Source organism: Epinephelus fuscoguttatus, linkage group LG19 (genome assembly GCF_011397635.1).
Source record: "Epinephelus fuscoguttatus linkage group LG19, E.fuscoguttatus.final_Chr_v1".
Classification (NCBI taxonomy): domain Eukaryota; kingdom Metazoa; phylum Chordata; class Actinopteri; order Perciformes; family Serranidae; genus Epinephelus; species Epinephelus fuscoguttatus.
The window spans coordinates 24,720,102-24,737,061 of record NC_064770.1 but is presented as its reverse complement, the minus strand read 5'-3'; the positions used below and the strand labels follow the sequence as shown (position 1 = coordinate 24,737,061).

Genomic DNA, 16,960 nt, shown 5'->3' with positions numbered 1-16,960 from the left:
TTATTAAAACTATTCATCTTTTGTCACTTAGCCTTAATCTGAAATTACTGATATTATAAAGTATATATAAACTTTCACAGGGGGAACCTATTTGTCGGCATTCGCGCATGGGAATTATAAGTATGTGACACGTCAAAAGCTCTGATTGGCAACCAATGTGAGGGATGATGGCATTTAAAAGGAGAATGCTGCAATTGGGACAATGGATTGTTCACTGTACAGAGCACATTACAACAACGCACCAGCAAAGACAACCTGCCACCTAAAGAATACAGAAAAAAAACCACTACCTGTCCTACTTTTTCTTATTTTAATTGTCTTATATCGTGATAAAAGTTATAACACAAGGTATAGAAATTATTGTGCACAGATGTAAATACAGGTGTGTCTGTAGTTAGTGATATTCAACAATATTATCACATATTTTCCTTATATCGTGCAGTTCTAACACACACACACACACACACACACACACACATCCATGATCTAATACTCCCACGACTCCACATCATAACTCCTGCTAACCATCCTCCACCTCATCCATCCACACACTGCCCCAGTCAACATCCCCTGCACTATAATTTATAACCCTGAGCGCTCCGGTCCTGAGAGATGACCAATAAGTAAGTCTGGGTGTGTCACCACTGCACCACATCAATATTCATGACCTGAGCTGTCACCTGCGTCCTCCTCAGCACTCGCTCGGTTAACACAGAGGCAGCAAACGACGTGTGGCGGGCCGAGACTGCACTAATGACCACTATTGACCGGTAATCGATTTCATTATCGCAGCTGGAGACTCAAATAGTGATCGCATTGTGGTTAGTGAGGAAGCTGCTAACTACGCTGGGAGAGTGAAAAGTGAACAGGTATCAGAAAGTGGTCATATTCTTAAGTGTTTTGGGGAAAATCTTCAGGGCTGTGGTCACATGCTAAAGATTTATGCAGCCTGAAAAGGTCCAGATGCCTAATGGGGGAAGACAGACAGCCAGAAACATTGATCTGAGGCTGAGGTGGTCTGGCTGGCCCATATTATCTGTCCTGGACTGTCTGGCTGAGTCTGACTCATACGTCTGTTGCACTGTGTGTATGTGTGTGTGTGTGTGTGTGTGTGTGTGTGTGGTACCTGTGGACTGGAAGACGCCGGGATTGCATTGGCAGTACCTGGAGGCAAACGCCTCCATCATACGATCAATCTTCTGGGCTTCGCCAGGAAGTCTGAAGCTCCACAGAAACTGCCTACAACAGGAGAGATGGAGAGAGGAAATTTAATAACAGATCATGAAATATTGATACAAATGTATATTACAGGATATTCACTGTAAAATACAAACCCTACTGTATGTCTCAGCAGACTTTTTTATTAAGAGAGGAAAGAAGCTATGGAATAAATGAAGACAGAAAAACATTATAAACAGTCACCAAACTGAGGAAACAAGAGCTGCCTTTACTGACTCTTAAACAGGACAGTGTGCTCAGAACAAAAGACAGTAGGGTGGTGAGTACTGCCATATTCATGTTATATTGGAGTTATAATATTTCTTATATTTCCTACGTTAAACAGCATTTGTATCAACATCCTAGTCATAATTGGGGCTGGGGAATATAAACTGAACTGATGTTAAATAAGACAGAAGTGTCTAAAATCTTAACAGACATGGACGCCTCACATCAGCCAACATTTGCTGTATGTGTAAAATCAGTATAATGTTAAAGATATAGGCCTACCATGTCAGATTTTCCTAAAAGAATGTCCTAACCCTAGACTCATACAGAAGTAAATTCTCTCAATCATCACTTTTGACCCACTAGAAGTGTGTGGTGGTGTAATTTTTTTGGCAAAGATCTGCCATCTGCCTGTATTTTCTTGTTTTTTTTCCTCAGGTGAAGTTGGGCTTCATAAAAAATGTAGCGACTAAGGGTCTCATTTATAAAACAGTGCGTAGCCAAAAATGGCATTCACCAAAAAAATATTTGACAATTTCTACAATCAGGCTTTCACCTCACTCCTCCACGCCTTCCCATCTCCAAAATGTTCGTAAGCATGAGTCAAAGTTTCTCCTATTAAGTCTGTTTTTATAGATCACAACTTTTCCATGGGAAGTGGCACACCCCTCTTTCAGGCCTTGTTTTGTGTGTATGCAATGTTTATAAATGAGATACCAGGTGCAAGACCGTAGGCAGCAGGCATCTGAGGGACAGGGCACCAAGGCGAGTTTATAAACGGTAACTGACAATCCTGCATAGTATACCTATAAGTCAACATTCAAGTTGAAATTAAACTGGGAAACTTGAGAAGTCAGATATATCCTTTGAAACAACAGCACCTGAAAACCAACCAAACATGGCCAGTTCACAAAAATCAAAATCAATCACTTGAGGTTATTAGATCCAAATTTAATTGATATTGTGTTAAGAGTTGTAAACGTGGGAAGTTTTTCATGAATGCAGAATAATCCTGTGTGATGGAAAAACACCATCATCCCATTCATTTAAAATGGGACCAGTATGTTGATGTGGAAGGGGTACCAAAGCAGAGGCCTCCAGCAAATAAACCACAGGGTCATCTGCAAAGAAGTTGAACCTAGCTTTGTGATACCATAATATATCAGTGTTGGGCTCGCTACTCCAAACATGTAATATATTATTTATTACTCTACTTTACTTATTACTCCCTGCCGACAGTATTTTGTTACAGTACTTGTGATATTACTTTTCTATTACACCCCATAAAACTGGTAAATGCGTGTCTCCCCTAATTTTAGATGTGTGCCTCTGCGTGACTGTCAGAGTAATTGCCGGTAAATGTGTAGCTACGGCTAGATCACTTGCATATGATTTTTTTTTTTTTTTTACATTGGGGGTCCTCGATTGCCTGTGACCAACATTTTCCCAAGGCTCTGCCTGAAAGACAGAGAATCACTCGTAGTGCACCAGCACACATCCATACACAAGCTTCATTACTTTGTAGCCTTCAGTTGCCCACAAGTAAAATCCAGTTTTGGTTGTTTAGCCGGTGTAGGTTTTTTGTTTTTTGCTTTTTAGTTCAACTACCTGCAGCAACAGTGTTCTTGTCATCTTTCCTCCTGAAAAATTCAAAGTAATGGGAATATTTCCAGCCACTAAGGCAAGTATTTCCATCTTCCAAACTAGCTTGCTGCTTTGCGACATGCCTCAGTGCGCTGAAGTGTATTTCAAGTCAGTAGTGACGTGATAACAAAAGTAACAAGTTGTTTCGTTTTGGGGTTACTGTAATATTATAACTGAAATTTTATTAGTAATTAGTTACACTACTTGTTGCTGCAAAAAGTAATATCATCACTGTAACGTGTTACTAGTAACACATTGCTGCCCAACACTGAATATCATGTGCTATAAAATCTTCTCTCATAGCATTACTAACAACTGTGCAGTTCGTATGATGTTTGATAAGACTTCAGGCTTTGTTATGAATATATAACTCACACTGGTCCTCCTGGGGCATATTTCATCTTCTTACCAGCACCCGTAGGAATACACACACACACACACACACACACACACACCACACAGTGCCATTATTGGTTAACTCACCTTAAGGCTTGTACGAGGTTGAGGTCTGCAAACTCATGAAGCTCCACAAACGCCTGGAGAACCTTAATGTTAAAGTCATCCCTGGAGGAGAGGAGGGTCACATGTCACACATGTTTAACTATTTAAATAGAGGCTAGACTGTTAATACAGGATTCACTTCTGAAAACGGGTAACAAAAGTGACAATTTCATGCGTTTTAGGAGGTCAAGGTGGGAAGTAAATGCACAGCACCATTTTCAAACAGAAAGCCACTGTGTTTGCAGGCAGCATGAAATCCCTGTTGTTTTGACAGTCCTATCCCCATTGATTTCTCTTCGATAAGAACCACATGTCCGCTCAGTTATTTTACTGGCACCGTCTCCTGTCACTGCTCTGCTCCATAAATCCAGACCACCAATTTCCTGGGGCTTTATGCCCTCGTCTGAGTGCATGCAGTGCAGATCTGACAGAGAGATGGGGAGAGGGAAAAAGAAAGGTGGAGGAAAAACAGAGGGAAAATCAGAGGGCTCACCGTTCCCCTAAGTAGTCACCGATGACTGTTTTGTTGAGCCCCTCGCCTTTGTAGAGGAACTGTGCGATGTCCTCTGGGGTGTTCTGGAGAAGATCGTTCTCCAGGAGAAACTGGATCCCCTGTTTAAACAAAAAAGTGCAAACTTTGACTTCAGGTACCTTTTTGTTCTGTAGATATTTTAAAAGTTCATTCAAATCATAAAGGTGTAATTCAACAGTGACGGTGTGGTTGATTCTGACAATCAGTTTGACCTTTTTAGGGTCCATGTTGAACTTCTTCCTCCCCATGGCGATCTGTTTGTTTCTTTGCGTGGTTTTGCTGCAATAAAAACATAAAAACATCCATCACGTGACAGTTAAAGGTGTGGTGTTGTCCCCAGGCTGCTGTGTTTGTTCAGGAGGCCAATTTGGGATAGGTTCATCCAGGACATGGTGTGACTGTGTTTACTATTCTCTCAACTCAAGAGTGTGTATTGGATTTAACCTAAAGCAACCGGAAACGCAGCGCAAAGCAAAACATGGCTGCATGTGAGTATCACCTGTGCTGTTAGTACATGTGCATAAACAGTTTGACCCATCCTGCAGCCTTTTGGATGTCACCCTTCTGCAAAACACATTTTGCATGGGCCCCATAGGGAAATCTCCACCTTTGTGTGTGTACATGCTCCCTGTGCTTCCTGTCTGCCAAAAATAGCACAAGCCCCTTTGCCAGCTGCACCTGAGACACACACACACACACACACACACACACACACACACACGGACTCACTCCACCTCATCAACCAATCAAATGACAGCTGCTGAATACAGACTGTTTGGCTACTGTTTAGTTGAGGGACTGTCCCACTTCACTCCTCAAACAAAGGGGGATTAGCAAACACACACACGCAGACACACACACACACACACATAAAATGACAGGTGTGAGGCTCACGGCGGAAGCGACAACATGGCTCAGTGGCTTTGAAGAGCAGAAAAGGGAAAGGAAAGCACGAACTAGTCTTGAAACAATTAGTCAATCAAACAAAGAATAAAGGCACAATGGTTTTGATAAGCGATTAATCGTTTAAGTTCAGCAAACCTGCCAAATATTAATTGATTCCAGCTCATTAAATTCGAGAATGGGCTCATTTTCCTTGTCTTGTATCAGTGAGAATTTATCTTCCTTTGGTTTTGGAAGATAGCAGCATTGGCTATGTGGAATGCTGATGCCCGTTTTTCACTGTTTTCTGACATTTGACAGACGAAGCAATATTAAGCTGCAATGATTAGTCGAGTAATTAATTAGTCAATAGACTATGAAGTACTCCGAGAATTGATTAATTGTTTGAGGAATAAAATTTATCGACACCAGCTTCTTAAATGACAGCATTGTCTGCTGTACTTCATTTTATATCATCTTAAACTGAATATCTTTTGGTGCTTGAATGAAAATGTTGTCATTTGTTATGTTCAGCAGCCTGTTCCCTCTCTCTGTCAGCCTGGTCTCCCTCCTCCCCCTGCCTGCCTCGCACCTGAGTGCAATCAACACTCAGGTAGAGAGAGGAGGGGATAAGAGGGACAGGGAGCATAGAGACAAGGGAGGCATGGCACATGGCACAGCTCATGCCACACAGACGACAAGATCAGATAGGGAGGAATCTTTTTCTTCCCTCCTTGTATTTTCTCTCCCCAAACAGGTTCTTTTCCCGCATGCTCTTTTAGGTGCTGGGGTTTTGTTGTTTTAGTTTAGTTTTAGTTTTAGTTACCTTTGGTGTGGCGTCCTCTTTTTATATGTTGCAGCCTCCTGCCGCTATTGAACTGTTTTTTTTTGTTTCTGTTTGTATGGAGGCTGTAACATCATTGTACAGACTAAATAAATCAGTCAAAAGACTCACCTCTCTCCCACACAGGTTAGCTGCTCAATTTCAGTCATTACTTCTGCAATCTCAAACTTCAGCCGCTGCAGAGAAGAAAATAAAACGACTCAGTCACGTATTCCACATACTAGAATATATAGATTTTTTTATTTTAATGAAAAGATAGACAGGGGATAACAACAAGGATCCAGCTGCAGTCCTGAAGTAACAAGAAAATACTGTCTTGGAAGTTCTTAATTGGATCGTAATATAATAATGACAGGTTTCCTTACGGTTAGAGCTGGGTGATATGATTAAAATCACTATTACATAATCTTAATAGGATCATGTTAAAGCTTAAAACTTTTATAAAAATTAAAAAATATGTAAAATAAAAGTAATAAAGTAAAGAAGTAACAAATAATAATTAAAAGCAATACAAAGTTTTTGTCGCTATATCCTGACAGAAGGACATGATAGGTGTGGGAAACCAAAGGATCCACGATACTTAAGTCACGATACAATATTGTTGCGATTTTAAATATGTTACGATACGCTGAATATTGTGATGAAATATATTGTGTATATATCCTTTTTCAATTGTAAATTATGTCCCCAAAGGAAAACTTCTCTTTTATCTCATAAGATAAAGTTTTCAGTCTGTTCATCTCACTTCAGCCATTTTTTTGCAGCAGCAAAATGTATCTAGAGGACTGAAAAAGCAACTGATTATATTATTCTAGTAGACCACCTAAAGTTTAATTTGTATTTATAATATTAATAATTCATATATTTAAAAAAAAATTATACTTGGCACTGTGCTACATTGCAATTGCCACACAAAAATATCGCAATGCTCTGCTGTATCGATTTTTTTCCCCCATTCCTAGTATATTAGATAATCTTTGAAAAAATCATGTTCCTCTGCCTCCTCATGGTGCACCTAATGGCATTTGCAAAAATGTACTGCAGCTAAATAAAAACAAAAAAATAACGCTCTCTAACACAGCTGTCAATCATGTTAATCATTCTGTGATCTGCGGTCAAACTGTCAAACTAGGCTGTGCTGATCAAATATGGATCAAGATTCTGTGACAGCATTGCCTATTTCTCATCTTAAATGTTTTCAGACACATATTTCAGTGTACTGTTTAGCTGTAAAATGAGAAAATTTGTGATTAGGCCGCCACGATAGAGACAGTCGAGCCAAAACCAAGCAAAACGTTCTAATTTTACAACTAAACAGTACACTAAAATATGTGTCTGAAAACATTTAAGGTGGAAATAGACAATGCAGTGACAGAATCTTGGTTCATATTTGATCAGTGTTGCCCAGTTTGACAGTTTGACCACAGTTCGGAAGGAGAGATTAACATGACTGACAGCTACGCTAGAGACTCCTCGGCTCTGATTGGTTGTTTTCATTCAGATACAGAGGATTCCTATAAATGCCATTAGGAGCACATAATCTGATGCACAAACTACTGTCAGAATATAGTGATGGGTTTCAGCGAATATGAAATACAAGTTATCAACTGTAGCTTTAACAGGGTATGCATTTGTTAGATGGTGAACAGTTGGACGATGACAGGAAATGCTCAATGGGTGTACTTTTCCAATATATGGACATTTTAAAATATTGCTGAATGTATGCAAAACATCACACAAAAACCAATCAAACTTATGTTCAATGCATAAGTCTTACATATAAAACATGACAATAACAGTTTTTTAGTTTACAATTTGCTCATCACCGTTTTGATCATATTGTCCTGCCCTACCTAATAGAACTTTCTGCTGCTATACATCATCCCTGTATTGTTACTTACTTCAATATCATCCAGAAGCTCTTTTTTCCTGCGTCGTATGTTCGACAGCTCATCTCTTTCCTCCAAAGACAGGTCCTCAGGTACTGGAAAATACAGAGAGAAGGTAAAATGAAAGAGCATGTGTGAGTGACGGAGGGAGGGAGGGAGGGGCAGGGTTATGAGGATGGATTAAATTAATTCACCTTCCGACCAGCCAGTCAGAGTCACGGGGATTAAGCCTGGCAGTGCATACCTCTTCAGTGAATCCATCCCAAAGACATTACTCATCATGACCTAAATTAATACACTAACAGGCAGGAATTCATACACCCTGAGATATCTTTGTGAAAGGTGAAATCAGTACATGTATTCTTTTTTTTCACTCTATTTACAATTTAGTCTTCTCTACATGAATTTTTTGTCCCATGACAGTTGGATTACGCATTTATCTAACTGTAGAACATTACAGTTATATTCTGTTATTGAACTCCATTACAATCAGATGACACCTGGGACAGTTTGAAGTAATTATATTTGACCTTTTACCATCCGATACATACATACTACCATTAATACTTTAACTGGAGCCCAGTTTGTCTTTGAGAAACTAATGTTTCTACTGGGAGAGATTATCACATTGTTTGGAAAGTAGTAAACATGAGAGTATCTAATATTAGAGGGAAGAACTGTCATACTCTTAAATGAGGGTTAGGTTATTGTGCTTAAGTTATTGTATCTCAAAGGTCTGACAGGGAAACACACTCATATGCCATCTCAAAGACATCGGTTACCTTTATGGTTTTTATTCAGAGCAAAGTGCTGATCATATTGATCATATTAAGACAGAATAAATAAACAATAAAAGTAAAATAAAAAGCCCACTAGGTCTCCACTGGACATTCTCTGACCACCCATGGTTTTTATGCCATGGATGCTACCTCTCAGCCTTAAACCATCCTGTGGACAACCTAGTACTCATCATACGACCTGGGATATAATTGTACTTTCTTTCTTTTTGCAACTGGTGGTTAGTTATCCTTTATCTTATAATTTCTTATCTTTTTTATTACTACTATTATTTAATTATTTTTTTAATGAATTTGTTTTCGTCATCATCTTTTATTTCCCGTCTTGTATTTCTTATGTCTGTGTTTGTGTATTGTCAAAATGTTTTAAAAAACTAAAGACCTCAAAAAAATAAAATCTCTTAAAAATAAAAAAAAAAATAGGAAAAAAATGTAAAAAACAGTTGAGCCAAAATAGTAAAATCAAACTGGTTAATGTCATGATTTTTCCCACTGTCTTGATTTGTTGTTGCACCCTGGCTTGGTCCCGTTTGTTAGATCAGATTGAAGAACAGAAGAGTAAAACATTTGTAAAACCTACAGTTTACATTAAGCATCCTGTTAAAGTCACCAAAATTCACCTGAAACGCCTGTCCCAGGCATATACAAAGTAAAGTGAAAGCTGTATGTGTTCCATTTTTAGCACATGTATATCATGCATGAGCTCATTTGAAAGGTTAACACTCCAAACTTTTTCCCAACAGTCAGAGTCACTGTAAATGCTCCTGTCATTGAGTTATATAAGTTTCAACATACTGAAATAAAATGTGTTTTTTTTCATCCTTGTCAAATATTTCCTGACTATTGATTGGCTTTGAACCCGTAAGTGTGAGGAATGCACACTGTTTCAACACAGGCCCTTGCTGGCTATTGAGGCTGTAGCAACAGCATATGAAGCACCTATTGGCTCAAGTAAGGTGTCAGTGAAAAGGTCAGGAGTTCGCCTTCATTTTGACAGCAAGCAGTCGACATATTTACATGCAGAACAGAAGAAATTATGGATAATATGTGGGGAAATATGAATGTTTGAAATTATGTAATGGAAGTTTGTGGGTATCTATTGATGTAAAAATGTGTTTGGACTAAATATTTTGCTGGATTTAAATCATCTGGACCTTTAGGAGTGTATGAATTTTGCTTAATATCAATCTGTGAGTTAAATTCACCCTTCATAGGTGAGTTATAACTGTTTGGTTGTGGTCTGACAGAAGCATTTATTGAGCCTGCTGTGGTGGATGTATTTTAAAATGATCATTATCAATGGAACCGCAAGGAGTGTCGCTGTTAAATGATAGGTTGTATGAGTCAACCACTTACACAACAGCAAATACAGCACTTGTTAACATATTATAATCATCAAATAAAACCACACAAGGGCTCGCGGTACAGCCTCTGTTCCAATTTCCTAATTTTATATGTGGCTGGAGCCTGATCAGAGTGCAGGGAGCCCATTATTGTGGTGTCATCCATGTAAAATGCGGGACCTAAAAATCAGCAAACAGCGTGTTGCTGTATGCACAAACGCCACATCATGCATATACTGTAGGTCAAGTATACTACAACCATTTTCTTGTCTTCTGTGTTCATATGTATTTTCTTTGTTTACATATCATGTAGTTTGATAATAAATCATTTTAAAAAGTACCATTTCCCACCTTTATACCGTGCCTCTTTACAGTAGCGTAATACATTTGAAATATAGAGCAGGTGTTAGATGTTGATTACACAAAAGCCACAGATGAGAGAGAAGTTTCTCGTGAGAATTTTCCTCCAAACCAAATTAAAACCACAGAAACTTCCCTGTTGGAAAGCAGATCACTTCCATAAATAACATCCTGTGTGTTTGACACACACACCGACCACCGAGCATCTGGTGAGGCCTGCCCCCTCAAATATTGGCTTTCTGATAGTCAACTCTCGTCAGACCGTCATTTGGGGGGTAATTAACACTGCAGAGGGAGAGCGGCACATCACGCAACATGCATGATCTGCTGCATGAGCAAACATTGTATACACAGGTGAGTACACAATCTGTACGCCATGCATATAGAATTTACACTTCACACACATTTTATTCTGCACTGTGGGTCCCCAAGTGCCACCTCCTTATCTTTCATTTAACCATGCCACGTCAACCTCTTCCCCCTCCAGACCCCTCGGAGGACCTCCCCCTCTCTCCTCCAACACATCAGAAAACAGCAATCCATTTGAGAGTGAGCTGACAGGAAGTAGGTCATTTTCACATGGAGCTATACCAGATTGTGCTTCTCCTACGCTGTTTCTCTCTCTCTCTCTCTCTCTCTCTCTCACACACACACACACACACACACACACACACACACACGCACATGCACACACACTCCCCCTCTATCTCTCTCTTTGTCCGCCTCCACCCCAGTGCTTGAAGTGGGGGTGAGAGCAGATTCAAATCCCCCGACTGAATCATACCGCTAAGCAGCTTTGCAATTCAGACATTTTCCCCCCTGTTGTTTCCCCTCCGACTGTAAATAATGGAAAAAGAAAAGTAAAGTTATTTCCTCTCCTCTTTATCAATCTGCTGCATCTCTCTCTCACACACTCTTTAAATCCTTTCCTCAGTCCTGCTCTGGAAGACAAAGTGACAGAGGCAGCACTGACTATTAGGTTATTACGTTCTGAGGGCTTGGAGCTCATGTTATCACAGACGAGCAGCCAGTCAAGAGAGCAGGGATCCAGATGGCTGTGTGATCGTTTCTCTCTCACACAATGATGCTCACATAGTATCTACCAACTTCTACAAGACGGAACAAAAGAGGGATGGCAGAGAGAGAAACAGAGCCCATTTTAAAAAGATATAGGGACTTCAAACGATGCTAATGGCGTATAAATAGCAATGTGCTGTTGAATGATATGACTCACCCTCAATTTGTCAAGATATCAAAAAAGGCTATTTTGCTGGCTTGACTGCATTAAAGAAAAGTCTTACGTGATAGGAATGTCAACTGCAAAGGCTCTTAATGGCAGTAAGACAGCTGCTGCTGGTTCTGTTCAATCTTCTATTTATTATAAACTGTAAGACGGTGACTGACCTTCTGCTAAGCCCCGCCCCTTTGTGATTGTCCGACAAGCTGTTGGAGTAAGCATGGAGCCCACACTGTAACTAACTGCACTCCCTGAAGAAATATTATCATATTTTTGGAGAAATGAAACAGTGATTCCAGAGAGAAGCAGACAGAGGGGTCTACAGTCTGTGTTTGAAGGATATATCCAGGATGTCAAACTGACTCAGCAGCAACAACAGGTTAAAAAGACAAAGATAGTTAGAAGCTAAAGCCGAACTATAGGCTACAGATCACAGTGTAAAAGTGAACCACCACATCACTGCTGATGGCCACACAAGACAATGAATATAAAGGGAAACTTTGCTGACATTGAACCAGCTGTGTGGCATCACATTGTGTGCAGATGAACGTCAAACGCCAAACACGGTTCATCTGCCAAGTTTCCCTGCTTCCCTTCACTGGTTCCTGTACAGCAGGGTCGGTCTTTTTTTCACTGTTATAATCATTAAAAAGCAAAAGCAGCATGTGTGTACATTCAGTAGGCTATATCTTCAGTAGCTAGCTAGCTAACCCTACACTTTTCAGGGTTTGATTTTGGTTTTGGAACAGGGAAGAAACGTATATCTTTTTCCAACCTCTCCAGGTAACAAGTATCATTAATACACGACGTGCCCCAGGCACAACATTTAGCTCCAAATCCACAAAACCAGCCTGAAAATGAAGGAAATCTGAAATGACAGCATTAGAATCAATGGAGCACAGCTGTGTTGTTGTTGTTGGACCCTGGTCTGAGCCACCCTGATGCTATGTTATGATTGGCCAGTCTGTGTCAGGGGGCAGGACTTAGCAAAGTGTTGATTGTAGTTTTTGTCATTTTTGCCAAGCTGTGATAGAAGTGGGAGCAAGGTTGTTGGGACCATGTGGGTGAATGAGTTGGATGTTTGAAGTTTCACTTCAACATCCATTTGGTAGGTGTTTTGGAGCTTTAGATCAATCCTCCTCATGTACGTACATCGTTGTACACACGTAATACAACACAGAGTACTTGTGACATATTGCCAATAATTCATTTGAAAATTTCTTTAAGTTTCAACTTGTCCATGCAACAGGAGTTAGTAATAATAATGGACTCCCAGTCAACAGTCTGTGGGGTCTGAAAAGTTGTTAACAGTCAACATCTGCGTTGGAAAGAAACAAAGACACAAAAGGATGCTCTCAATGCCAAATAGCAAAGAAAGAGAAAGACTCGAGAGTGATGTACGAACAGATACCAGCACACCAGACATCTTCACACTCTGTGCCTCCATTGCTCTCTCTCCTTGGCTTCAGTTAAACAGCCTCATAAAGCAGTAATTGTGGAGCAAAGAGACCCTGCAGGCAACCTACGTCTGTAATGCGCAAAAAACACTCCTCCATCCCTCCTACTCTGGCTGAAAGAGCTCGCCTGGACTGGAGAATGGGACAGATTGTCTGAGGAGACTGAATCTGTTTGGGGTAACAATTCCCCCGCTGTGCGCGTTTCGTAGCATGAGGAAAATGCAGAGTAATCTGATATCATTGTGAGGACAACTACTACTGTACAGCCGAGACTGGACATCTGATGCATTATGCATGAAAGTCTAGGAATCTGTGAGAGTGTGTTTATGTGTGCGTGTGTAGCCCTCCTGAATCCATATTAGGTTATATACAAACGCTCCATGCTTAACCCCAGGCACGGCCACATAGATTACCAATGCAACACCACTCAGCCTTTTCATATTATGACTTAGGGCGCTGCTGTTCCAGAAACAATCAATACATCATCATAATAGTTCAAACTTGCATGCTTAGCCTTTTAGTACCCCCATCGGTCTTACAGCACGCATGGATGAGTAACTGCCGCTGTGCTCAAGTTTCCTCCGACAGACACGTGGTCCAGATGTTTTTGAAGGAAAGGTCATGGAGTTTGTAAATTCCTCTTTTCAAACTTGCAATCACTTTAAGCTCTTGTCTCCTCATCAGCTGTAACCAGCTGGGTCACCACCATCTACGGGGGGTTAGGGAGGAGGTCATGAGCCGAGTTCAGCCGTGATCAATGCGCTGCTAAGGTAGCAAAGACATGGAAGCATTGAAAGACTGTAGGCCTGTCAGGATAACTGCTTTTGTTGGACTATACATTGCCCTAGGAATGATTGTGATAAATGATATTACTGTCACTTTATAAGATTATAGCCCAAAACTACTTAGTTTGAGACTTAATACAAAATTCAGCCAACAATAACAAAGCCAAGTGATGTCTCTTGCAACTCATAGACGAGCAGTTACTTTGTAATGTGGCTGGTGTGATGTAGTCTGCTCCAAGGACGGATGGCCTGGAAGCCAAGCAGTTTGCTGGCCAACTTACAGAGTGGAGGATGAAGTTGTTAAAAGGTAAAACTTAGTCTTATAATGGGCGGGAAAACCCTGCTGTTTATTCTGGCATCATGTTGGCTAAATTGTTGGTGACATTCTTATGTAAACAAACACACATATAAACACAACGGGCAATATCAAGGTCAGCAAAATAATTGAGGTCATATCCAAATCATATGATAAGGCGATAACGGTATTATACTGACAGGCCTAAAGGTCTGTAAGCCCTTAGATAGTTTATCATCCAAGTGAGACTAGATTGAATTGAATAGGACGCTGATTGTGTGTATGTACTAATGATGACAGTTAGTAGTTTCCATTGTGGTGGCGGAGTCCGCCAGTCCTGTGCTGGTTTCAAAGTGCCCTCACACAAACAATGCATGCATATAGTTCAGTTTTGTGAAGCTTTCCTGTCCAGAGATCACTGTTTCTGAGCTGTATCAGTTACTGCTAATGCGAAATGAACATTTTCCGCTGCTGCTGCTTCATATCAAAAGCATTCAACTGGCAAACTACAGAGTGGCTTTTATTGTGACAGGAAATATAATCTATTTTGTCATTGAAGTTAGAGCTGATGTGTTTACAAAACAAGACAAGGTCTCATTTGGAAATTCTTGTCATGGGATCAATTTTAAATATTGCAGGCAGGAATGGAACAAGAGAGAACAGCCACAATGAGCTGTTGGATACAGAGCTGCAGGCAACAAACCAGCAAACCATCAATAGGTCATCAAGGTATACAACTCCTATTAATGTACAGTATGAGATCTTATCATTGGTTGCTCACAGCAGCTTGGTGAAAAAATGGTAATCATCGACTTTATTCTTTTTAAAACAATGTATCTCGAAGCTCACAGTTTGTTTGGCTGCACTGTAAACCAACACAAGTTAGCAGCAACACAGCTTCTGATCAACCAGGACTGAAATCTTCAAGTATCATAACAGTAAAATGCAGTAAAGTCATCGTCATAAAGTAGGAAAACTTGACTAAATGAGTCTTTAGTTTTACAGTACTCAGGTCATTGTCAGTTCATGTTGCAGTTGGTATATCATTAGTGGTAAATCCCATGACTCCATCATAACTGTAGCTTGCCCTGCTCGAGACAGTCATAAGGGTCAAAAAGAGGAAACTGGATCACATGCTTATTATTCATGTCACTGATAACAGAGGCTGTGTTCCAGCTCAATGGTGTTCTTTGTTGGAGTCACTGATCACTGTCTCGATAACTGTAAATAAGCACAACTATAAATACTTGTTTTAGCATGGAGTCGGTAGAACTGCTGACCCACGAGTTAGAGCTGCAGCCCAGTCTGTGGATAAACCTTGAGACCCCAATTAACTGAAAACTACTCAGGTTCTTGAATAATACATTACTGCTCGGTTCCAGTCCACAGTCTGGACAAGAAGACCTCGGTCCTGATACAGTTTACCGTCTAATGCTTCTGGAGATACTGGAGAGATTGGGATCTGATTCACGTGACTGACTGGCCTTTATTGGCAGATTGCAAAGTCAAACAACTAAATGCCTTTGACAGTCAAGTCTTTCCAGTGTCCTTGGCATCAAGGTCAGTGGGGAGGATGGTTTTGCATACTGATACCCCTGTTGTATTGGGTTATGTTGCAGCTACATCATTGTGGGCGCTCAATCTTTAAGGTGACCTAGTATGCTTTTCCTTTTTTGTCATCTATATAATATTACAGTGTCAGATGTTCATATTACACATGGCCAAAGGTTTTAATATTGAGGTATTATTAAGGACGCATCGAAACGCATTGGCTGCCATGATGCGCGCTTGCGTCTCAAAATGTGTTCTCCATTTTTTTGATACACGACGCAGCGACTCATGTAGTACCATGCATTGCCAGCGGGGGTGGTTATTCACAGAAGAAGAAGGAGGTATGAAATATGGCGGGCGAGGAGGAAAAACTTTGCAAACTCGTACAGACACATCTCCATTTATATGACAGTTCTAGTGCCCTGCACTCTAATAAAATAGCAGTACTAGCTAGCTACAGCAGTACTAGCTAGCCGGACTGTACCGGTGACTCTGCTACCCCCTATTGCACGAGCGGTGTATTGCATTTCAAGTGTCGCCCACGTCGCTTGTGTTCAATGTGTTGACTATGAAAGGAAGTGCGTTGCTCGCGTCGCTTGCTCGTGTTGTGTGCGTTGACTATGAAACAGCCCTAACAGTCGGCAAACATGTAATCGTGGTTGCTGATGCTGCTAATTTCTCCCCAGTTTTGGAACATATTACTGCTGAAATATGGCCAGTCTTTCAGATTTTGATTAAGAAGCTTTTAACAGTAATTTTTCACAGTACAATATGACACTATACTGTGTTATACATGTGTTATACATTCAGTCATTCCTGAAACACCGGAAGCGCAGAAAGGGGAGATCCAGAAATGCTGACCAATCAGAGCTTTGCAGAGCAGAGCAGGTTTTTCCAGGAGGAAGGCTGCAAAAGACACAAGCTACAACAGAGCGTCTCAGACAGAGGGTCAGTAGGTGCTCCAGCAGAGACAGTATGAGAAAAATAAAGTGTTTTCTGACCAGTAGAGCATGTAAGCATGTTTTAGTTCCAATAAAGTTTCAAACAATATGCCTCAATCTCAAAAATGCTGACAGACAAGACAGGCAGCATGTCTTTGTGCAATTCTACTTTGCACGGAAAGAAAAGATAAAAAAAACCAAAAATGAATACGGACCTGCTGATGGCTGTGAAACATGGTCTGTTTTGCAGCTATGTTTACTTTTAGTTCAATTTTAGGCTGCAGCAGCAACAACATGTAAAATCTTGTCTATCCAAAAGCCAGATTGAGGATTAGGAGTAGAGGATTTCACATGGATCTGAAGTTGAAAACTAAAATTTACAACCACCAAAATAGTCTTTTAACCCTTAAAATAACTGAACTACAGTAAAACTATTTTTGTTGAACTCATGGCTAA

The 16,960-nt window shown here is 40.4% G+C and overlaps 1 protein-coding gene across 3 annotated transcripts in view; it reads right to left on the bottom strand.

Moving 5' to 3' along the window:
• Positions 1 to 16,960, bottom strand: part of cyth3b (cytohesin 3b) — a 57,891-nt gene that overhangs the window by 17,919 nt on the left and 23,012 nt on the right. For all 3 annotated transcript variants that reach the window (XM_049562453.1, XM_049562454.1, XM_049562452.1), the window contains exons 2-7: positions 7,751 to 7,833; positions 5,961 to 6,025; positions 4,336 to 4,402; positions 4,085 to 4,203; positions 3,574 to 3,654; positions 1,127 to 1,239 (exon numbers count right to left, since the gene is read on the bottom strand). In XM_049562453.1, coding sequence (XP_049418410.1) covers positions 1,127 to 1,239; positions 3,574 to 3,654; positions 4,085 to 4,203; positions 4,336 to 4,402; positions 5,961 to 6,025; positions 7,751 to 7,833 — 528 coding nt within the window. The remainder of the gene's footprint in view (positions 1 to 1,126; positions 1,240 to 3,573; positions 3,655 to 4,084; positions 4,204 to 4,335; positions 4,403 to 5,960; positions 6,026 to 7,750; positions 7,834 to 16,960) is intronic.